The sequence below is a fragment of the Polyodon spathula genome, chromosome 13 (assembly GCF_017654505.1).
Source record: "Polyodon spathula isolate WHYD16114869_AA chromosome 13, ASM1765450v1, whole genome shotgun sequence".
Classification (NCBI taxonomy): domain Eukaryota; kingdom Metazoa; phylum Chordata; class Actinopteri; order Acipenseriformes; family Polyodontidae; genus Polyodon; species Polyodon spathula.
Window position 1 is genome coordinate 36351208 of NC_054546.1, and position 24928 is coordinate 36376135.

The 24928-nt window shown below is 36.5% G+C and overlaps 2 protein-coding genes across 7 annotated transcripts in view; one reads left to right on the forward strand and one right to left on the reverse strand.

Annotated features, from left to right (window-relative positions):
• Positions 1–2896: 2896 nt before the first annotated feature.
• Positions 2897–6963, reverse strand: LOC121326001 (26S proteasome non-ATPase regulatory subunit 7). Its single transcript, XM_041269128.1, has 7 exons — positions 6796–6963; positions 5410–5501; positions 5070–5162; positions 4534–4631; positions 4112–4192; positions 3778–3869; positions 2897–3547 (listed from the first exon to the last, which is right to left on the reverse strand). Exons 1-7 carry the CDS (start codon positions 6867–6869, stop codon positions 3103–3105), a joined length of 975 nt encoding a protein of 324 aa, XP_041125062.1. The 5' UTR covers positions 6870–6963; the 3' UTR covers positions 2897–3102.
• A 5196-nt stretch (positions 6964–12159) lies between these two features.
• LOC121325135 (nuclear factor of activated T-cells 5-like) overlaps positions 12160–24928 on the forward strand; it is a 41749-nt gene continuing 28980 nt past the window's right edge. For 4 of the 6 annotated variants that reach the window (XM_041267436.1, XM_041267437.1, XM_041267440.1 and 1 more), the window contains exon 1: positions 12160–12508. In XM_041267436.1, the coding sequence (XP_041123370.1) occupies positions 12436–12508 (73 nt within the window). In that variant the 5' untranslated portion in view covers positions 12160–12435. The remainder of the gene's footprint in view (positions 12509–24928) is intronic. The other 2 variants (XM_041267438.1, XM_041267441.1) reach the window with 1 other exon arrangement.

Genomic DNA, 24928 nt, shown 5'->3' on the forward strand with positions numbered 1-24928 from the left:
AAAGTGGCTATCTCCAGGCTCTCAGTTTCTTAAGCACTGTATTAAAGAACCAGACACCGTTGCAAGTGTAGTTCGTAGGCATGTCTCAATAACATATCAAGCACATCAGATCAAATCGAAACACATGGGGCTTTAGTTTTACTTATTTATTCTGTCACTGAAGCTAAAACATTATATCATATTAGGAGCATGTTTACAAGCATACATGAGTTAATTGCTTGAGGCCTTTGTTAATTATACTAGATTGGGGTGGCACGTATAAAGAAACATGATGTATAAATTATTATCCTTAATAGACTGTAACTTTGTGGTTTTCAAATTAAAAGCCATTTTAAATCAGTTTGGATAAAGTGATATTACACTAATATAACTATAACTGGCTTCATAATAAAAAAAAAAACTTGTAGCTAATTATAACAAATATATATATATATATATATATATATATATATATATATATATATATATATATATATATGTGTGTGTGTGTGTGTGTGTGTGTGTGTGTGTGTGTGTGTGTGTTGAAAAGCCAGGCATAAACTGGGATAACATGACCTTGGACAACAGTTCAGATATGGGAATGATAAATTTAGTGCAAGATGTGTAATCTAATCTTCACAGCTATATTAATGATTGTTTGTAAATGTTACATAAATCTTTAAACATACTTCATGGAAGCATCATATACATTGTTTTGTTTTAGAGCTTGAAAGTGTCTTCCTAACTACAATAAGATACTATCTATAACCTACTTTTTTAAAGTTCTAGCAATAACGTGCTTATTGTGAACAGACAAGCTGTGGGGGAAGTGTCCCTACAATCAAACTTCAAACTAGTTCAAACTACCTTTAGGGAATAAAAACAAACTGTGAACATTCTGGTCCATAAAGGTCTACTTTCTGTTAAAGTAGACAAAAGGTTAAGCAATGAAAACTATAGCAAACAGGTGCCAGGGGATATATTTTAGTGTAAAGTTTACAAAGATTGTGGTGCGATACAGCTTTAATAGCAGAGAGTGCTCACAACACACATACTGTATCTCTGTAAGGTTTAATCTCTACACATGCCAACCAAAATAATTTGTTTTGTTACCATTTCAATTTTAGTACAGTACTGCAGCCAGAGGATTTCAAAACATAAAATTTGACAGCCTTATGCAATCAGGTGGATTCACATCAAAAAGACACCATGAAGTATGTTGCGAAATCATTGTAAGTAATCATTGGAAACAGGCAGATTTAAAAAAAAAAGAGGCTGTAGAGATAATAAAAAAACTGATAATTGGAAACTGATTCTATTTTATTATAATAGAAGGGAAAGTCTTTTTTCAGAGTTTCATGCTTGAGGAATTGCAAACCTCGATGATGAACTCCATTGTTAAGAGTATGATGAGTTGCATATTGCTAAAAAGAAATAAAACAAGTATTTTGGTAAAAGTAAATGTGAACACACACAAGTAGGGCTTGAAGTTTTCAGGTTTTATTTTTAATCAGGTGACATCTGTGAAATTGAGGGAAAAAAATCTGTTAATTACAAAACAATCTTCATATCTTGTCTGCACCTAATTCTGGTCCCCTTAATTTTATTTCAAAAAGAGTTTTTAAAAAAAAATTATTAAGCATAAAAATGAATACCCATTGCAGTGTGTACACGGATAGCAAGTCCTTCAGGTGCCAGTATTTTGCCAAACATATCGCAAAGCATTTTGGGATACTGGAGGAAAATGTACAAAAAATGTAGTTCGGTATTACGGCGTCTGTCACGTAAATTAGAGGGGACATTTTCACCTGATGTTTTGGTAAGTGCTTGTTTTTGCAGATCTTGCTTTCATTTTTCGCAAACATCAACCTGGTAGACTAAATTCCTTCGATTAACTAAATAATGGGCTAAATATATACAGCAAATCTATAAAAATGGCTAACACCTCCCTCCACCCCTCCCTGGGTTACAGGGTCTTTCACAAGAAGCGCAAACAGGAGGCAACAGGACACGACTCTCTTTGAAAGAAACAGGTACTCATCCAAGCACTTGATCCAAACCAGACTTAGGAGCATTGATGAAAACAGTATGAGCTGGGCCACTATTTGGATCATTAATGACATTCGATTAACTTTTCTTGGGCATTGCCCAGGAACTTGGATGTCACAGAAGCAGCTAGTATGAGCCGCTGAATATTGAGAGCTTGATAGGAGCTGTGTAACTGCACTGTGACACGTCGGCTGGTGTTGTCGAAACTACATATTACCCCCTGAAAGTGCAAGACGTTATGTACTGAAAACACAATACAAACACAGCATTATTTCGCTCTCTCTCTCACTCAGACACAGACTGCCTTAACTTCTGGCAGTCTGTATCCTAGCAACCAAGCAGTCATATGGCAGCTGTAAACAAACTTGTGTCTGCTCTCAAAAGTCAACTCAAAACAACAAAACAAACATAACACAAGCCATCTCGCCTCCATGTAGCCGTAGCAGTAAGCATGTAGTTTTAAACACACTTGTTTATATATGGTCAGTATAATGATCTTAGATTGTAGTGTTAGGGACCACCGACTCAACTGGCGCTGCTCTTGTTTTTTTATGTATTGCGTCACTTATTGTTCTGGCTTTTTATTATATATTGCCTGCGAGACTGCAACCCCAATGGAAACAGCCCAGCAACTTTAAGTGGGGTCTCAACCCATAAGATGAGAACCACTGATTTAACGTATTGCCTTGGTAATACAAACCTCATGCCAATATTAGTGGTAAATGGCAGTAAGCGAATATGACAAGAATGCCAGGGTGTTTTCAACAGGACGACTTTTTTTTTTTTCTTACTGTGGGCAGTAAACAAATCCAGCTGTACAACAAGTGGACTGTATTGTGGAAACAGACAAAACAAGAAATCACAAAAAAAAAAAAAAAAACAACCTTTATTCCTTTTCCTCCTGATCCCAGAATGTGTACAGAACCCAGAGATCAAAGTTAAAGAGATTAAAGTTAAATACACCGCCCTCCTACCACATATATCATTCCAGGCGTACTTTACAAAACCCTGACGAAAAAAAAACCCTCCTCAACCTGCCGCCATTAGCAAGGTTCTCTCTTATTTTTTACAAGTTCATTTCTTCTCCTTCTTGTCATCTTTCTTGGAAGAGCTGTCACCCTTCTCTTTATCTTTGTCCTTGTCATCCTTCTTGTCCTTCTTGCCCTCGTCCTTCTCCTGGCCCTCTTTCTTCTCAGCGTCACGGTTGGCGATCTTGTTATTGATGAGGTTGTGCAGGGCCACCACAGAGCGGATGAGCGAGGCCAGGTATACCACCAGCATCTGGTCGTTGGTCTTGAGGTAGAAGGCCTTGATGAACTCCTGTAGGTTGACGTCGGGCAGCAGGTTGAAGACATCCTGAAGATGGTAGATGATCTGGTGGTTGATGGGCAGCTTGCCGGTAGCCACCTTCTCCAGGTAGCCCTTGATGTCCAGCAGCTTTGAGTTTAACCCTTTCAGGCCATGCACCTGGTTGGTGATGCGCTGGGACAGAGTGCCTACGGTTGTGTCCTTAATGTCTCTGTAAAAAAAAAAGCAGGCCAAGGTTCATAAAATGTAACTACATCTTTAAATGAAAAAAGTTTGGCTCCAACATCAGAAACCAGTTAAGTAACAATTCTAACAATCTAGTACCTTTTGTTGTAAGTTCAACTGCAAAATGGCTCTGTACATTATTCATATTTTAAGTGTAGTGAAAGGCAATGAAGAATAAGTGCTTCATGGCTTAAAATAAAACCATGACAATCTTACCTTAACAAGTGCTCCACTCCAACCTCCTCTGCCTCCTCTGCACCAATCTCACTGGTCACATGTTCAAATGTCTTCGATGTGGGCGTGCCATCCTAAACAAGAAAGTTCTTTGAAAATAGGTAGACCACAGGTCTAGACTGCACAAACAGTTACCAGATTGCAGGGTTTGATCACACACATTTAAAAAAGGTTGAAATAAAACTGCCAACATTTAATATCACAGCGCAGCTGAATATTATCAGACAAGCTCTGGGAGATAAAGGGTACACAGTATACACTTTGTTTTGTTATAAAATTGGGCAACACCCAATTGAAGACCACTTTTTCTACTCACGTCATGCACTTCCTCTACAGAGATGTAGGCCTCTGTGGGCAGGCCCAAATCCTTTGGCTTCACATCAATGATGACTAAAACCTAGGAAAAACAGGAAGTTAAAATTATACCTTTAAATACAATCTCTCCACATCTCAGTGTTACCCTACATAACAGTCTGGGGTTCTGTATCCAAAAAGGAATTTAGCCTCTGAAGGCAGTGTGATATTTCTATTTGGCCACTTCAGTTTTTAGTAACTCACTAGTGTGGCGATTTAGAGCTATTAGCATCACAACCTCAGTTCAGCACTGTCAGCCCTTAGTTTGGATCGTTACATCTCTGAAATCTGAATTAAGCCCAAGAGGTATGGTGGGGGTGTGTCACACAGCAGAGCACCACTGGCAGGTTAGTCTCGCAAGAAGCCCTGGAGAAGAACACTTACAGAGTTGGAACAGTATCGCTTCATCAGCTCATTGATGGCGATGTCATTCTTGTGCAGTTTGGGGCCCGTGTGATACCAGCCAACTATTCTTTCTCTGGCTGAAAGAGATTAAATACAGAAATTTCTATCTGTGCAATAAGTACAAAATGCTGACATTGGCAGTGTAATGCTTTAGCTTGATATCCAGCTGTTAACTTCATAACAGCACTTATTTGCCATTCAATCGTGATGGTACTTTGGATAAGTCATCAATATCAGACTACTGCCAATAATTCAGTGTTAGGAGAAAATCACAACCACAAAATCTTGGACTTTCGACTTGTAGGATATCAATCACTGAACATGCAGATGTACTTTCAAGGAATGGATGCACTTGCCTCATAAAACAACTGACAAGGCTTGTAAACACGAACAATAAAAGATACACAGCTGTTTAAAGTAGAGATTCGGGCTAATTTGTGGTCTATGAAGCCAGTTAAAACTAGTCTAGATCCCGTACCTGTGCTATCACACCAGCATCCTTAAGCCTGACTTACCATTGACTTTCTTGAACATGCCATACATGTTCTCAAGGTAATCATGGTCTAGGAACCACACCGAGTCATCTTTGTCATCCTCATCAAATGGGACTGCAGAGGAGTGTGACAAAATATGAATTGTTATTAAGGGTAATTATTCAGGAAACACATTAGAAACACACATGCAGCAATGCAAGTAAAAGATGATATTTGAGGAGAACAAGCCCAACCAACTGCGTTGTTACTCATATTCCTGCTCTTACACAATTAAGTTGCGAGAGCATTGGCCTTGTTTGCTTTCTCAGGCACTGGGCAGAAAACTTCTCAGCTTAAACCTAAACTAGCAATCCAAACTCACCTGCAAAACTGTTTGAGACATCAAGAATTTTCTTATGCCAGGATCCTAGCAGCACACCGACTACTCGCTTCTGGTTACCGACCTTTCCTATTCTGAAGAAACATACACAAAAAACTGCTGCTAAGAACCATCAACTGCACAACATGGAGTAAAACAGCAGGAGTGGTTTCATAAGCTTTTTTCCCCAGCACAAATGCAAACAGGTTTCTTTCCTCCCAAAACTAGCATCTTAATATTATTGTAGGTTACTTTACAGGCACTTATTTTATAGTCCTATCCTCCAAAACTGCAATTTGCACCATTTTGTGTTTAAGAGAAATGAAGCTGTTTACTACAAAAACTAGTAACAAACAACTTAAGCACACCTGCGAGTTCTTTTATTGTTTTACACAAAAACTGAGATTGACACGAATTGTAATTTTAAGAAAACCCTCAATACACCTGGGCCAACATGTATATTATTTTGTAGCAGTTTACTGAACAGAAAAACAAGTATTCGTCAAAAGAAATATTGCACTAAAACGCACGCACACACACACACACACAAATATTGCATCGCAATTGAACTGCCGTGAATCCTATTTAAAATTATTAGAGATTACTGCTTACTCACACTGGCAGCTAGTTACCCGTCACGCGTTATACTGGGAGCAAGTCAACAAGAATCCCTGCTCCAGCTAACAGAACAATAAGATAAAGTTCCCAGAATATGTGTTATTTGAAAATGAAAACTAAACCAGCTCCGGAGACCTGCAGTCTAATTGAGTTTGACTTTGCAATCGACAACAATGCCAGTTACAGAAATCAATCGTATTATCCAGAACCTTAAATGTCTTTTATAGACGCTTTCTTAGTTTAAAAAAAAATGTTTACAACACAAACCCGCCTGCTATCCATAGTCTTTATGTATATAATACAGATTTCCCAGTATGACTCAGCAACCTGGTAAACCTCCTTGCCAGGCCTGTCAACCACTCACACAATTATAAAAATAAATATTTCCCAAATACACTTTGTCTCACTCCTCTAATTAAAAAAAAAAACTACTATCAAGTTTTATCTCTGAAAATAAACGCAATATCGGTGCTCCACCGGCACTACCACGAACCGCTTTTTGGACATATTAACAGTAGACTGCAACTGTTTTACAACGTTGTACTACATTTAAAACAATTAAACAAATAGTTTGTATAAACGATATGCTAATTCCAAACGTGTTCCAGCATTCTAGATATTAATGTGTTCCAATCTTGTGGGGTTTGCCGAGATTTATTGTATTTATTCTGTTCTATGAATGATCTGCCACCATGGGCCTGCTTCAGAAACGACAATGAGTCCACAGTTTCACCACATTTATGAATAATAAAAGTCTTATAATATACTTACCGGTTGAAGTGATCGACCACACTGAGTAACACCAATGGGTGAACTACCACCCTTTCCACTGCAGACTCCGGCATTTCCTAGCGATCCTAAATTATAAAAATGAATAGTGAAACAGGCTGAAGTGCAGACTCCAGCGGCTCGACAATCCTCCGCAATCCCATAATCCACTGAGTCACCGGTACACCATGCTAATAGGAGGCAATCCCATAATCCCCTGCATCACCGGCACGCCATGTTAGTAGGGGGCAATCCCACAATCCCAGAGTAACACAAGACGCGATGTTGGTGAGCGACATCTGACCTAGACATGTGGTGGAGGAAGTTTATAAGAGCTTGTATTTAGGAATGCCCATATAAAATGATTTAGTCCTGTCAGTTACGAGGATCATATGTGTCCCAAAAAATTGTGCAATGAGGTACAAAACAGGGTTTCAAATTTACTGAAAGGTTAAATCTGGTCATTCAAAACGTCAGTTTCCTTATACCTAAGTCACTCTCAACTGTATGTTTAAGCCAAAAACAGTTTGAACAATCGCACAATTCCTTGTGTACCTTAAGGGGTTAACAGAACGAATTATTAGCTCTGCACCAGGTCAGGTTCAGACAACTTTGGAAAGCAGTTTGTGTGCCTGGAACTTGTGAGTTTGTGGAACTTTTTAAATAACTGCAGTGGCCCTGAAGTACAAAACATAAATACAAATCAAAAAACACAAATACAAATAAATAAATAAAAAAAAAAAAAAAAAAAAAACACAATCACACATTTAATGTCTCTGACTCTCACCTGTTTCTGGAGAAATTGAAGCTGTTTAGAAGGTGCAAGAGTATAACTTTGTTGGCCTTGTAATATTTCTGTCAGTGTTAAAATTGTGGGCTTTTTTTTTATTTATGTTTTTTTATTTGTATTTGTGTTTTTCAATTTGTATTTGTGTTTTTTGATTTGGCCACCGTACAGTACAGTACTTACATCTAAAACGTATCTGTCACAGGTAATTAGCTTAATTAAGAAGTGTACCTAATCTTTTTTCACTTCCAGGTCTATCCCAATTGCAGCTTTTAGAAAGTGCCAAAAAAATAAAAAAAAATAAAACTCATGATAGCTGTGTGATATTAATGTGTTGCATAAGAAAATCAGATCTCTCTCTCTTTTTTTTTTTTTTTTTTATTAATTTTTTTAATAACATGATTATATTTTATTATAACATGTGTATAATTTAATCTTAGGGATAGCCTTAAATTCAGTTATTTAAAAATAATTTAGGAAGTGGTTGGGTTAGCATTAACCTTGCTATAAGATGTTGCATTTTAAATAAGGACCTGCATTAAACTTAAGCAAGCTAGAACCAAAACATTAAACAGTGCAAATAAAGTGCCAATAAAATGTAATTAGTCCATTTACTTTACTGTAACATTCCTGTGTCATACTGTTGTTTGCGATGGTCATTAACTGAACTGAAGTGGCTGGAATGTTCAGCAGGGCTGTGGCCCTCAATGCCCTGCAGCATTTACATTGCGAACCTAAGGAAGCCTGAGGATTAAAATACAAGCTGCCTCCTCCCCAAGTTCAGCCAGCATAGGGTACACTTTTCCACTGGTTCTCAAAGTTAATGTCCTTTTAAATGCCCAAATATTGCTTTGAAAAATTCCAGCAATGGCCATAACTGGTCAAGCAGGTCAAAAGGGTTGTTTAGGCAGATTTCAAAGCTGAAAGAAACCATGTGTTATTGCCAGTCACTTGGGGCCCTGGCTGCCACATACTGTTTAAATAGTTGTCAGTACAACACAGCCTGCAGATCAGCTAGGGAGGTATTCATGGAATGTGAGGCACGTTATGGAGGATCTCCATAGCTGCACTGAGCCTCTGACTCTAATGGGCTTTTGTTACTCCGCTTCTCCATTCCTCCTTATGTTATTTGAGACCTCACTATATTTGTGGACGGCTGTCTAGGAAAAAATGTGGAGAACAGGTGATGAATAGTGGAATGAGGGAGAGTTGAGGACGCAATCAGCATATTTAGTCAAGAATAAGTGTCTGTCAAAGTCTTTGTTCCAACCAAAAAATAAAATGATTTATTGAACTGACTAGGCCTTCAGGCATTATACCTATTAAACTGGAATGTCCCTCCAGGTCCAGAGTTGCCAACCCCTGGCTCAAAGGTATTGCACTAGAATAACTTTTTATCTGAGCTGTGAATGTTTGAAAGAAGTTTCACCCATGAATTGAATAAGCCTCACTGAATAACTGTCAGCCTTAATGCAGCATGTATGTTACCTAGCCAGAGCAACATTGTGTTCTTAACTTTTATTAAAATGACAAACATTTTTTCATATGTCTAGTGCACTAAACTTCTGTGTAGCTGTTGGCACAAATTGTATGTTCAGATAGAAAGATACAGGCACCGCGTTTATGTTTCCATACTGGCCCAGTGATTGCACTGCAGATACGTGCATTATACACACTCATTATACACACTCAAGACTTTTCCCAGAGATCTTGGCCTTCAGTTCAAAAAGGTTTTGCTGCCTCATTACCTGTTACCTCCATAACAACTGACACCGCTGCTTACTGTACCTGTGGATTTGCTCACTAAATTAAACAACAAGGCAAGAATGAGTTTAAAAAGTGCAGCGCTTCGCAGTAGTCTCCAGGTAACACAATCATACTATCTGTTTTGGGAGAATTACAGTTGCTATGGGAAATAATTAGCAGTTACTCTTGTTTCACGAGAGTTCAGATAAGCAGAATATTAGCATATTAGAAGTACTGCTTTTTGTGTTATTGAGATAAAATGATTTTGGTTTAAGTTGTCAACTAAAAAACTAAATTCCCAGTTTTCTTTTCTTTTTTGTACACACACATATATATATATATATATATATATATATATATATATATATATATATATATATATTATATATATATATATATATATATAATAAAGCACAATTGACTGTATCTAAACTGTTTGCCTGGCTACACAGCTGTTATGACATAACAAAAGCATGAATCTACAAAAGTGTAGTAAGTAAATAAAAATGTTGGCAGGAAGATTGTATGTCAAGGATCTATAGAAAATTGGATAATTATATCATTGGTCTCATGATTATTGGTACATTGCAGACCAAACCAACTCTGCCCTAGTTTTATATTTGATCAAATTTGAACACGTTTTGCAGGCTCATTTAAAAACATATATGACAACAGAAGAGAAGATCAGCAGAATATCCACTTTGAATTGGAAATGCATGAAAGCAGCACAGCCCCAAATCCTAGAAGCAATGCTTACTGCAGCCAAGACTGCTTGAAACCAAGGAGCAGACTGTCACTGAGCTACACTGAGTACTGGGTTTGTCTTGGCTAAGTAACAAATGAAATAGGATTACCAAACTTACTTGTATGGTATCTGACGCTTGGACTCAAACTCACAGTGGTAACAGAGTAGAGTAAGGCATATACCCTGTAGAATTAAATACAAGCTGAGCTTAGTCTATTTATGTGCCAGAATGTATACGATATATTAAAGGCTTGACAAGGTTGGTTCCATTTATAAACATCTGATGTGTTATAGACTACTCATAAACTGCTCACTGGTTATAAAGTACTACATGTTATTACTATACTCATAGGCGTCTCCACCACAGGGGCCAAGGGGGTTATAATATTGTAATATAAAACAAGTGTCCTGAACAACTGTTAAGTGACAAAGTGGCATGAAAGTCATTGCCACTGTAAACCTGGCTGCTCCTGTTTTAAACATCACCTGTTCAATGAAAATAGTGCAGTATGCAGCACTGTAAATTATTTAAAGGGTCCTGTAATTAATAATATACCTTCAGCTCAGTGTATTCTTGGCAGAGTCTGGGTCAAGTTTCATTAAATTGTCAATCCTAATCTGCACAATGAAGCTTGTTTGTAAAATTCAATACCATCTTGTTCCAAACCGTCTGTTGCTGACTTCAATGCAATCTGCAATTGAACATTATACACAGGTCAAAGATCACCTCCACATATAGAGTCTTGTTTCATTGTTATTTATAAATAATTTCACACAACTTCAATATTTTGCTGCTAGCATAAGTATTTCATAGCCCGAGTTTTGCCTATATGCTTTCTTCTTCATTACAGTTTGGTAACTTGAAGGATCCAGTGTAAACTGTGTATAAGGCCAGCAAAAATAACTTATTAAAATGTAATAATGATAGGAAAGTCAACAATTAGCAATATATATAAAAATAAATTATGAACTGTATTTTAAAATACCATGAATATATTGTGTAAATAATAAAAATGGCTAACTGCTAGGAGTTATCTGTTTATGTAGCGTAATCCATTGTAATAACTAAATTGATCTATGAGCTACGCAAATATGGCTTATTAGTTAATCATGCTTTATACATGAGAAAATAAAACTAACGGAATACATTAAGAAATAAACTATTTACAAAAGCTTCAATGTTCTCCAGCCCTCATACATTTTAGTTGTAAACTATAACCCCACCGGTGGGGGGGGGGGGGGGGGGGGGGGGGGGGGGAATAGAATACACATGCAATGTTGACTCATTTGTAATCAATGGGTTCTGTATTTGAATAAGATTATGATTATGCAATAAAGAAATACAAGTACACTTTTTAAAAAAAGACAGCACTGTTAAGAATGTCACATACTTGCTTGCAAATGCCATGGTTTGTGCATCCCAGAGCAATTGGGTGTTAACCTAGCCAGCTCATCGTGCATGTGTGTTGAAGATTTCCCAACAGTTATATTTTCTTTAAAAAAAAATATATCACATTATGATGACTGTAAAAAACTCTTGCGCAATATTAGATTAACAGGACAGATTTTAGAAAATGCGTCCAGAAAAAGAGTGAACTCGCTCATTTATGGTGTTTTAATGAAGTTTTTCATGAGGAGAAATAACGGGTTGATTGATCGATTGTACAATCAGCTAAAAATACAAACATATTAATGGCGTAATAAGGAACTGCTGGGAAAGTACTCCTGTGTCCTTACATTTTGGCATTGATTTTTAGACGTGTGTGTGTGTGAGAGAGAGAGAGAGAGAGAGAGAGAGAGAGAGAGAGAGAGAGAGAGAGAGAGAGATGCCAAAAAGATGGAGATGGCATAAAATAAAATTTTAAAAAATGCCAAGCTTTATTTTTTTAATGAGGGAACACTTCCAAAAGAGATATAGCAGTCGTTGTAGGTTATTCTTGGCTAAATTTATTTTTTAAAAATCCTTCCAGCTCCTGCTGCAAATGTTGGCGATTTGGTTTCATATTTCACCCTCTTTGCTCACGTGACTTTCTGCTGTCGCCTCGCTACTCGCGGCTGCGCAACGATGCTGTGTAGCGTGGGAGGAGCTGCCTGAAGTAAATACAGAAACAGAGGAGAGAGGGACTGGAGCTGTAGAGCGCATACCACCCACCAATTGATTGATTGATTGATTGATTGATTGATTGATCGACCGACCGATGGACTGACGTAGAGGGAAAAAAAACAACAACAACAACAACTCACAAAACCAACAAACATAAACGTGTCGTTTAGTTTAATTGAAACGGTTGCTATTTGCTGATTCCAGTGTGCGTGTTACTGTTTTGTGGGCGTCCTTGTTTCGTTCAGTCCCAGAGGCATTGCGATGCCGTCTGATTTCATCTCTCTGCTCAGCGCTGATCTCGACATTAATTCTCCTAAATCTCTCTATTCCAAAGGTAACACTTTATTTATTTGGATCATGTGCGTCTCGATTCTGTTGTGAACTTCTACTGTTTTTGTTAAAAGTGCGTGGTGTGTTTTGCTTGTCATGGTACTGCAGTTTGAGGGTACCAAGGCCACACTTCTTCCTTTGCTTGGCATAATATTGGCAGTATTTCCGAAATGTGTATTTTTTTAAACAAGGCTTAATTATTTAGTGTCATCAGTATTTCTAGTTATATTGTATTAATAAAGTTAGGACTCGGTGTCTTTGAACTGGGGGGGGGGGGGGTTCTTTCACACTGTTCTGTGTTCTGCTCTTTTTGAAACAATCTACACGGAAACGCAATGATTATGTGCATTTTTTTAAAAAACATTAACGTGTAATATGTAATATAATATTTAGGTGTCATAAAGGTGTTATTTAATAACTATAATGTCTTTTTAGTGTTCGTTGGCAGTCTTCGAAAAGTGAAATGCTGGGAATTTACGTAATTATTTAATGACGTATTTATTTCACGTCACGTCTATTCTGTGCTTGTGTGGCATATCAAAACTTTATGCTAAAGTATTTATCATAGTTTTGGGGTACATTTCACAATGCTAATACGTTGTTTGATTGGGCTCTACTGGTACGTATTGAGAGGCGTTTACGTTGTAATTATACATCATGTTCCCATGACTCGAGTCAAGCAGTCGAATTCGATTGCAGAGACGGACGCGTGCAATACATTTGGTTTCACGATAAGACTAGTAATATAACTTCATTAAAAACGCGCTACACATGGATGATATTCATTGTATAACTTACCGGCTGGTGATACGAAAACTCGCAAAATACTGTTCCACTCAAGACACCAGTTTAGGGTTTTCCAACAGTCTGTTATGCTAGGTGATGTGAGATTCTATTATTTACCAATGTTATGCTATGTTATTTATTTATTTTTGTTTTTACTTGGTAACTGGATGTCACAACATTTTTTTTTTTTTTTTTGCATCTAAATTGTGATAAGACCGAGATTATGCTGCTGAGTACTTCCCATCAGCTATGTAAAACCAATGCTGTAAACCTGTCAGTTGATGGTTTAGCTTGAGTTTTGATCCAAATTGAATAAAATTGGGAGTTATTTTTGATCCTGGATTAACCTTTGAACCTCATGTGCAGAATACTGTTAAGGCATCATTTTTCTACCATAGAAACATTACTAGGCTGAGACCTGTGCTCTCTGCACCTGTAGCTGAAAAACTGGTTCATGCTTTTGTTTTCTCACTGATAGATTATTGTAATGCCCTGCTGCAGGCGTCTCTAAAGGCACACTTACCAAATTACAATATGTTCAGAACTCAGCAGCTAGAATCCTGACTAGGTCACATGCAAATGATCACATCACTCCTGTTTTGGAGTCCTTGCACTCTTTATCTATCAGGTTTTGAGTTGATTTTAAAATTCTTCTTGCCTTTAAGGCTCTGCTTGGTTTGGCTCCACAGTACTTATCTGATCTTTGATCTGTTTACACTCCCTCACACAACCTTCACTCAGCTGATTCTGTACTGTTGTGTTCCTCCTGCTCATCTGTGCTCCATGGGTGACATGCCTTTTGTTGTTATGCCCCAAAACTCTGGAACACCATTCCTAAAGAAATCAGGGATTCAGCCACTTTGAGTGCTTTTAAATCTAGCTTAAAGACTTTCTAGAAAATAACATTTTAAAAAATCTTCTTTGTTTTTTTGTTGTTGTAAATTTCTGTTTTTCTTATAAAGTGCTGTGAGGTGATTGTTTTTAAAGGTGCTATATAAAATAGATTATTTATTATTATTATTTTTATTATTATTATAGTCTCAAATTTCCACTGTTGCATAGCTATTATGTTTGTGCAGTGTTACCTCCCAAGTTTAAAATAAATGCAGAATACAGTGTACACAAGAGATACTTATAATGAACCGGTTTTGATCCTTAGAGGGAAGAGAAGAGTTAACAGTAGTAAGGGTAATACTAACCCCACTTAAACCAGCAAGCTATGGTTCAGGGGCCGTTGGCCGTTGATTTTGATAAGGCATGGAACAACACACGTTTGCTGCCAGAATGTATTTAAAGTGCAAATGTTTGTTGCTGTCCTCAAAAAGGACATGTAGATGCAATCAATTCATAGAGTAACTACAGTAGTTGCACATTAATTAGAACAAATACGTTCCTTCTCTTTACAGTTTCAAAACACTTGGATACTTTGACTCTGGCCTTGGTATACCAGTTTACACTTTTAAATCATCTTTTAAAACTTTTTATTTTTTCCACTTCAGACAAAAGTACATTTGTTTCATAGTGTTATCATTTGAACTCATTATTTTGTATTTTCAAGAGGGCTAACTGAGCACATATCTGTGCATGTGCAAGTGATCGGTGACTGTGCTGAATATGGATGCATAGCTACACCCTTACTTTTTCAAAGGCAGAAAAAGGTTGTAGGGGTAAGTCAATCGCTACCTCTCTGAACCAACCTGAGGATGATGAGGTGTATTTTCAACCTGGCACAAGTGGTTGTGTGGTGTCAAGGATAAGTAAATTTCGAAGATCTTTTTAGCAGATCTATAAAATACAGTATATGTGTGGCCCATTGATAGCAGGTATAGACTAAAACTGTTTATCTTAATAGCTGAGTTTAACTGAAACACATGTTAGAAATGGCTACAGTATTACAGTTAGGGCATGTAGGGTTATACAGTAGCATAGCTACCTGATAATAGACACATACTATAGTATTTTCCACTAAAAGGATGACTTTGCAACAAGGGTCATTTTTTTTTTTTTGCCCATGCCTGAATTGAACAAAACTTTGCAGATGTTTACTGTCGTGTTGCATGAATACAAATAATGTGTGTTATTTCACTATGTGTCCTAGTCCAAGATGGCACACAGGTCTTGCTGTGATGGCGTTGACTGTTGATCCCAACCATCAGGGGGATTGTTTAACATCCTGATATAGCCATCAAGTCCCACAAAGCATCAAGAACATGATCTCCATGTTTTACAGCACATGCCACAGGATACAGGCATTGTGGGCACAACTGCCCTTGCTCCAGACCCGCATGCAGTACCATGTTATTGGCAACATGACATTCGAGGCACCATTGCTGTATTTGTACCACAGGTGTTAATACTTGCCACCTCGAGCGTACACCCTTGTTTGTTTCAGTTGGCAAACACCTTGGGGAAATGTCCAACTTCTTATCTGACATACTTGGTAAGACCAGCAAGCTACAGTTTCATCCATTGATGCCCATGGTGACAATTTTGTGTGGAGATTATCTTTTTCTCTACTAAGCTGCAGGTGATTAGATGTGTGCAACAGTGTGACAGCATCTCTGTTATGAATTTGAGACATCTTTAAGCCCACACCAATGCAAGGGGAAAATTAGTAAATGTGATGTGCAGCATCATTTATGTGGCAATGCCATAAGTCATTGTGTTGGCGTGCATTGAAACATAACATTCTTTGTTGTATACATTTTTTCTTTTTTTGGGGGGGGGGGGGGCTAAATCTAATAATTATTGTAAGCCATCCTTTTATAGTTGTATTGCTACTTCATTAGCAAGGTCTTTTTCTTGTTAATTAAAATACAAATGCCTCTCTTATATTAAAAAAAAAAAAAAAAAAAGAAGCAATTTCATTTTTTGAAACTTTTAATTTTAAAAGATGTATTTTCTTTAGGTGTGAGAAGTGAACTTCAAGACAAACAATGCTTTATTTTAATTGACCCAACTTTTTATTGCTTACATGTACAAATGACTATTGCCATCACAAATTCAGTGCAAAACAGAAAACATAAATATGCATAGCTGATTAATAATTAACACACCTTAAAGTTACTGAATTACTATTAACGTCATCAAGAGACCCCATCAACCAAGACGGGTGTTAAAACAGCTTTCCTGAGCCACAGTTTTTTTCCTTTTTGGGATCTCCAGTAATAGGAGGCAATAAAATATTACTAGTGATATGGTCTTGTTCTCAGCAGAAATATCTGTTGTTCCGTCCGTCCGTGTCCCATCCCCCCCCCCGTCCCCCCCCCATACAAACTGGGACTTTAACATACAGGAGGTTGTTTGAAAGAGTTGGGAAAAGTACATGAACAGCTAAATCAGAAGAGCATTTTTAGTTTGAACCACTTTATTTTTACACATTTTACAGTGAACTGCATAATAATAATAACATAATGTAAATTTTGCTCTGGATTTATCCTTGGAAATCACTGTCCTTAACTTTAGAAAGAGAACCGTAATCTGTGGCTGTGTTGGAAATTAGTACTGCAAAACCACAAGAGTGGATGATGTAAACAGTGTTTAATTAGTTTACATTAAAAAAAAAAACAAAAAAAAACAGTAACATCTTGTGATTCTATCAGGAAATGACTCTTTCACTTGTAATACATGTAAAAAATGTTTCTCCTTTGCAAACTTTTCTCCAAAACCTCAGTCAATTAATTAAGCTGCAGTGTAACACGTGACAGTATTTAAAGGTGACCAAATGCAAACAGGTACTTTTGAACGTTCATAATGTCTCCCAGCTGCCAGCAGAATTTACCTGTGTACCTACAGGGATAAAAGTAAACATGTTTTTTTTTTTTAAGCCCATGCTGCAACCATGCAAACCTAACAATCTGCGTCTATTATAGTTATACATTATACAACTTTAAATGGAAAATGCATCCAAACGTCTCCTCTTTATTACTCCCCTTATTTGACAAAGTTGAGTTGCCCTGGTACTAAAAGTAGGCGTATTACAAACCACTTTCAGAGTGGTCGTACTGCTCTCGTTAAAGATAAAACAATTAAACCTAGTCTGGATTGTCCTATTCTACTGCAGGCATTTCTTTATCCTTATTAAATAGGATCCTAGTGTCATCTTTTTCAGAATTGCACTTGTAGTTTAACGCTAGCGTGGTAAAGTGAATGTGAATTGTGTTAGTTTCCTACACCTGAATACATTCCAAAAAACCTTTTACTTGCCTGCTGGAACGGAGGTGAAGAGAGCCTTAATATTAATAGCAGGTTGATGTGGAGGATACAGATGGTTCAACATTTTAATAAAATGTAAGTTATTTGAAAAACCGTTCTCTGCTTTGGTACTGTTTTACTGTATTGCTACACACCTTATTCTGGTATTTGCAAAAACATAAACTCCAAAATATAATTTATTAGCCAGGATGCATTTTCAGAATAGTGCTACTTACAAACAAACAAGCAGACAATTCCCAGACTATGCATTACATTTGCTTTAACATGAAGATAAACTTTTGAATTGATTGCGTCCGAGATTATGTCCCATTTCAGTTCACTGCCCTCAGGATTAGTGATGGTGAGCACATGTGTTTAAATCCTCATGCTTACAGGATAATTTGTGACGACAATCTCTGCATATATAATGCAAGTCACTATTACTAATATTGTACGTTTACCATACTGCATTATTGGGATTATTAGAAATGCAATATTAAAGAGCATCATTGGCTAAAATAGGGGAAGTTTTTTTAGAGTGCCTAGTTGGTTTGTGTTGGCAGGAAATCGGCCAATGCGGTAAATTGATATCCAATGATCTTTTAGTGGGAGCACACCACTTTATATGGCCAGGACACCCAATAAGTGTACTCCCAGGCCTTTGGGATGCATAAAGGATTAGTCTGCTACTTTTTTGAGTAGTACTGTAATACCCCAATGAGGCAGTAGTGAATGTATGGTGTTTGTAATCATATATTAGTACAAATTGAGTATGCAGTTGCCACTGCAGGGTAAATATCCAAGAAGGCTTGTAATCCAAAGGGAAACCCTGCTGTTACTGAGTACTTAATACTCTGTTGTCTGAGACCAATGGCAGGCTGGCTATTTTAATCTGTGCAAAGCAAAGAGATTTGCTGAGGTGAGCAGCTTAGTTATTGTTGATTGGATTTCTGACTTCAGACATGTGTCTTAGTTTAGATCACAGTTTCTAATAGTTTAGGAAATCAATCTGTGTTTTTTGTAACGTGTTTCAGTCCCAAATTGATTGAATGATATTGGGGTCCATCATTGAGCTGTTCAGTATTATTTTACTTCAGCACCCTGAACTTCCACTTCACAAGCCCCTGCCAATAAAGGGGCCTAAAGTAGAATGTACTGTAAATACATTGCCAAACAAAACTATCCCTTTCATTAACAAATATGCAGCAATAGCCAAAATGGTCTGACAGCTGTTGACCCCATCATGTGGATTTGTAAAAAAAGTTTTTATTGTATTTTCAGTTTTGCGCCAAGGTCCTTGTTATGGTCACTGTTTATCTTTTGAAATGACGTTATGTACTATGTATTAAATTCTGATGTATTCTGACAGCCCTGGTTAGTATTTTCCAAGCAAAGAACTCCTAAATAAGCAAATAACGACATAGATATCAAGGATTTATTTTTTTTTCTTTACAAATGATTTGTGTAAAAGTGTCTTGGTAAATTTAAATATACATAATTAATTTACATTTAAGCATTCTCTGAATTAATATTTAAAAGAAACAAACGTCCTTTTAGAATCGTGTCTCGTTTCTTTGTTTAGAGATGCAATTTTATAAAAAATATAACAAACGTTAGAAAAAAAGCTTTTCTTACCCTGTGTGGACTGAACCATAACACACAGTGCACCAATGAAACGCCAGATCGATCGAGAGTAAAACCCACCCCAGTGTCAATCTTTCTGTTGCACCAATTAGAAAAACTACTTGAAGGTAATATGACTATATGATGATAAATTACTAAAATGATTGCATTAAATATCTGTTTGGTGAAATTTGTCACGTGATCGGTTATACGTCTAGCATATAGTTCAACGTTTAACCATTTCTTTAGCGTGTATACGTTTAAAATTTCCATCCCTAGTAATTAGGTAGGCCTGTTGTTTTGGTTAGTCCTTTGCTAAAGCAAGGTTAGAAAGTAATAAAATGGTGGTACTAGAGAAGGTAGCTATTTTATAATAAGAACTCTGTCGTACTTTTACTGGTAGAACTGCCAAAAGCTATCCACGATTCCCTTGAAAAGATGCATTGTGGCATTGGAGATGTGCTACCCACTGATAATTTACATTAAGTGTGTTGTATACTGTAATTTCACAGTTTAGTTTTAACCTTGGAAAATTCAAGAACTGGTGTCTGCCATTTTTAGTATTAGTAACTGTGGATCGTGGGCTGCAGTTTCTAGTGTTACTGTAAGTGTTAGTATTAGGCAAGTCAAGCACATGATGAAAATAACTAAAGTACTTGCAACATTGCCAAGTAATTCCCTGCTGAATAGATTTATGTGGATATGGTTTTCAAGAATGTAGTCACGTGGCTTTCTCACATTTATATTGCCAAGATCTAAGCATCAACATTTTACAGTGACTGAAATTGCAGCATGCAATGAAATGTAGGCCAATTTGAAGCAAAACTGTATTGAAGTTGACTTTGTTCTGTCTCTCTAGTTGCCTGTGTACTGTGTACCAGAACACTGTTTTGAACTCATTACTTAATGCACTGTACTATAAAGATATGAATGCTGAGCATGATTGAGACTGCACCACATGGGATATGACGTTCTTCGCAATGGCTCTCATGTATGGAATGAGTTCTGCTGTGTTCACCTGTTAATTGATTAACGACCTAGAACTAACACATTTTGTTTTAAAGGCTAAAAAGTTTTATGCACTGTAACCATGACACATGTATTTGCCCTTCTTTACCATACGATTGAATTTTAACTTGTGACATCCACATAAATCAACATATTTTAATACAGTATTGAATGTTTAGTCAAGGTTCTTCAAAAGTTTTTGCCATTTTGGGTCTAGTACTCTACTAAAAAAAAGCTGGGGGTCCCAATACAGTTCTTAATTTATTAAATGAAAGATCTGATTGTTTACCACTAAGGGATGGCAGAAATAAAGGAAAGCAATATACTTTCATTGTGTATTAAGTCACTAAAACATTTTTTTATGTAAATTATAAGTCAAGCATTCCTTTTAAAATAATAGAGCTTCTTTAGGACCACCAATCTACAACAACTAGTCAAGTACAGCAGTTAAGACAGTGACAGATGAGCAGACTTGGTGCATCTCTGTTGTTTAATCTGTTTTTTTGAAGTTAAAGTTTAGATAACAGGGGCTTGAAATGTTGGTGATTCCCTCCGAGTTACTATCTACAGTCATTTATTTTGCATTGCATTTGTATCTGATCTTTTAAACCAGAGAAATCTGGTCTGTGTGCTTGCGTGCAGTAAAAATATATTTATAGCATTCATTTGCTGACCAGTGAAACAAACCAGTCCCTACAGTTTTCCAGCTGCCTAACTCTTGGCTTCTCCAGTATAGTCAGTAAAGGTTTCATCACCACACGCTGTACTGTAGCAATTTCTCAATTTAGAAATTATTAACAGTAGGCTAGAACAAGTTAAGATTTCACTTTTCTTTTGAAGTATGTACTTTATTATTTTATATCAGATATGTTGGAAATTAAATTGTGTAGTATACGTTTTTAAATGCACATTTTATTTGTGTATTAATTATAGTTATGAAACTGGAATTTTAAGGAATTCAGGATAAACAGAAAGTTGCTTGGTTAATTCTTAAAGTAGGTTTTATAAGAAGAAACGTCTGACATGGTGAAAAAATGTAGATGACTTTCTCTCAAAAGCAACAAGCCAGTTAAAAGTAACTACTGTACATAGAAAGTGGCAATCCAGGCAAGCATTTTTGGGTATAACTACTGTAACCAGCTTTAGGTATATAAAAGCAGAAATACAGTTTTTGTACAGAGTATTTTAGTCCCAACAGTTTGGTGGGCAGCTATGTCTGTACAAGCGTGCCATACTACACATAATAATGCAGATGATATGAAAGAAGGGCATGGGTGTGGTTGACAGGTGACATTTTAAAAAGGCTATAGTACGTTCAAGTATTTTAAATAGTCTAAAATATTAAGAGCAGCTTTAAGATTCATTAGCAGTTATTGGTACTGTGCTGATATGTTTTTGGCATCAAGGTTTGTAATCAAACAAGAGTAATGTGTGGGGGGCCTATAATGAGAATGATATGAGGACACAATTTTTTCCCTCTGGTCATACAAATTATGAGATTGATTTAATGTAGAATTAGGGAAGTTAATATGTTACAATTCTGAATTCATCATCTTGGCTCTGTGGGGTCCCAAAAGATATGCCATCTAAAATTGCTACAGTACTTTTATGAAATATTCAGATGGCTCATGTTACCTTGAGTTGTAGTGCTGGGTTCAATTTACAGAAGACTTCCAAAAGGAGTAAAAAATTGATGACCTGTGTATTCATATAGATATGCTTAAATTTGGCAAGACATTTTGTTGGATCAAACTGTTTTGATTTATAGTGAACTCCAATAGGAAATCTGATAGATGAATGAATAAATGTTCTGCTTTAGGGACCCTTCTATTATTAGATTATAAGTGGTGTCATGCGATGTCAAGCACTGATGATTGTCTGAAGGACTGAAACGTTTGCATTTTGTTTGTCATTTAATAAGATGTTTTTAACCTTATAATTTCGACTGTTGGGCTTCGTTTCCTTTTGCGGAGAAGTGCAGAGAGCGAGTCAACTTGTTGCTGCCAGTCTACTTCCCTACTTGTCACTTTCTAAGATACAATCTTCCCAGATCCTCAAATTCCTGTATGTAAATGGAATGCCTTATTTATAATTTTCTTGTTCCACAGTTTAGATTCTTATGACTTCCATTGCCATACTAATGTCTATTATTATTATTATTATTATTTGCTGACCTATCGGGCCATTCACTCTTGTAATTTCTAGTTGCCAGAAGTTGAAGTCTGTGATTCGTCATGTCTACGGTAATAGTTTACAGTGAATGTTGTTTGGACAAGTGCAGGGGAAAAGCTATACAGTATGGGTCTCTTTCTTGGCTGCAAGAAGAACATGGTCTTAAAATACTTTTTGAATCCCTCACAAATACTTCTAAAATGTTAGATTGCTTTTAAAGAATACAAATCGGTCAGTTTTCTGAATTAAAAAAAACAATCTATTGGCTTATTTCAACTTTCTTATTGCCAAAGTTAACAATAGCTCCAGAGCAGATGTGGAAAAATCCAGTTATGTTGAACTCATTCTTATAAATGCGGGGATGTTTTTACAGAAAGCTATTTAATTATTTTAATCTAGAGCATTTACTTCTGGCTTCACATTATAAAATCTATAATTTTATAAGCAGTGGAGGGAGGTTTTGATAGAGGTTGTAGTTCTTGCAAAACAAGATCACACAAGTATTGTACATAAAATAAAATGCTTCAGTCAAGATCTGTACAGTCGTACCCGGTTTCCATTTTGAACCCTCCATCTAGTGTTGGCTGATTTAAATCAAGTCGATTTGAAATCATGATTTAAAAATAAATAAAAAATCATTGATTTTTTTAAATCATTTTTTCATTTACTACCTATGTGATGTAGTTTCTCAAGGAAAATACATGAAAAGTATGTTTGAAAAACATTTTATTAACACAGACATCTTAAACTCTTACTGTCTATAAAATAAAACTCTTAGGGCTGTATTCTGATCACACCACAAGTACAAGCGCGAGCGGAGTTTGACCACAAACATTTTCCTCAATATTCCATGAGTAAATGCGGTTTGTTCAGAATTCAGTGTGTGGTCTGGTAGCCTTCAGGCTTCATTATTCAAGTTTAAATGGTTAATTGTGAGGCCTTTACAATATTAAAAGGCAATTACTCTGTATTTCTGCTCTGCAAACACTGTTCGTTCTTTCTCTTTTCTTTTTTTAAACTGTAGTTGCTATACTAAATTTAGAGAGCCAGAACATATAGGACACTGAGGAATCAGCCTTTAGTCACTACGATTTGAAAGACAACATTCAGGGTGTGTGTTCTAGAACAGAGATTTTCTTTCATCAAGCAGAAAAGTTAAATTACAGAAATGAATACTGTATTTACATGATTTGGAACAGAAATTAAACATAGTTTGAAAGATAACATTTAAGGTCCTTTACCAGAGATTAGGGACCTCATATTGACTAATTAAGTTGATTTGATTTAAGTGATTTAATCAATATATGTAGGACGAACCACAACTTTTAACAAGGAATGACTCCATTTAAAACAAACTGAAATCTAAAATGGAAGGGTAAGATCTTCAACTTTAAAATTCAAAACGAGTAATGGTGGTTTTTGGAACAGATTACACTGAGAAGAAAACACATGATGGCAGTCATAGTAAATGAGGTAAAAATTGAAAGCTGTTTTCAAAGTAATTCAGTATGCAAAACAACCCCCCCCCCCCCCTTTCTCCCAATCGACTCCAGCTTTTAAACCCCTGGTATGTGAGCTGGCTTCCCCTTACACTGTTGTAGGGTAATGTTTGTCTGCTTGATGGCTTTCTGCCAGGCTCTGCATACTCGGAATGTTAAGGGTGATCTGTAAGCTGTAGTGGCCCACTTATTTCATTAGATTTAAATCAAAAACAGTGTCCGCGACAGGGAAAGCATGATGGTACTGTAGACAGAAGCCCAGGTAGTTTAACTCTTCCCATGAAGAGCAAAATATGATCTTTTAAGAACCACGATTTGTGTATTGTGCATCCCCCAGATAAGAACCGCTTTTTAAAAGGATTTTTAAAATGCCAAACACTGGGGAGCTTGTATGATTTTTCCACTTCTGCACCCACAACCATAAAGACGGATAAAGAACGCTTTGAGAAAATGGTTTCGCATTCTGTGATTTGTCTTGGTCAAGTTCCATTGTGGGTTGGCGTTCAAGAAAAATTAACCCTTTTGCGGCAGTTATTGTAAAACAAGAACATTTTACGAGCAGGACATTTTTTTTTTTTTTTTATTAAAAATTTAAAAAATGAATGTGCCCTGAAATATTGTGCATAAAATATATGTACTGTACATTAAAAGAAATAAAGAATGTTATGGGTAATTGCAACAACAGTTGTACAGTACATTATTTTAGGTCACGTACACACTCAGTTGCCTTGGTGCTGGTCCCAAAGATTACTGGGTAGAACAGAACCATTAATGGTTTTTGAATACAATACTGTACTACTTAGTTGTGTTAAATTACTGGTAATCTTGCGTCTCTGCTGAGTAAAGTTTAAAAACATCCCAGGAACTCCTGACCCAAGTGCAGAAGAAAAGGCATCAGAAGCAAATGCAATAGCACTTGCCAATTAAGAAGTTATTGAGGCCATCGAACAGCCATGTTGGAGAGGACATTATAATGCGTGTTTCCAATAAGTTTCTGCTCTGTAGACGATGGACTTTGAGTTATTGTATTATTCTTTAGTAGACCTGTAGTTCTGTTACATGTGTTGTCCAGTAAATATTAATTATTTCACTTTAACCTTGGTCCATATCAGTGATACAGACCATGTGCTGTGACCTAGAGA

Excerpts from the sequence above, each read along its gene's own strand:
- LOC121326001 (XM_041269128.1), bottom strand. The coding sequence starts at position 6,869 with ATGCCGGAGTCTGCAGTGGAAAGGGTGGTAGTTCACCCATTGGTGTTA. Across the intron at positions 4,193-4,533 it reads AGCGATACTGTTCCAACTCT|GTTTTAGTCATCATTGATGT; the intron begins GTAAGTGTTCTT and ends TGTTTTTCCTAG. Across the intron at positions 3,870-4,111 it reads CTGTAGAGGAAGTGCATGAC|GATGGCACGCCCACATCGAA; the intron begins GTGAGTAGAAAA and ends TTTCTTGTTTAG.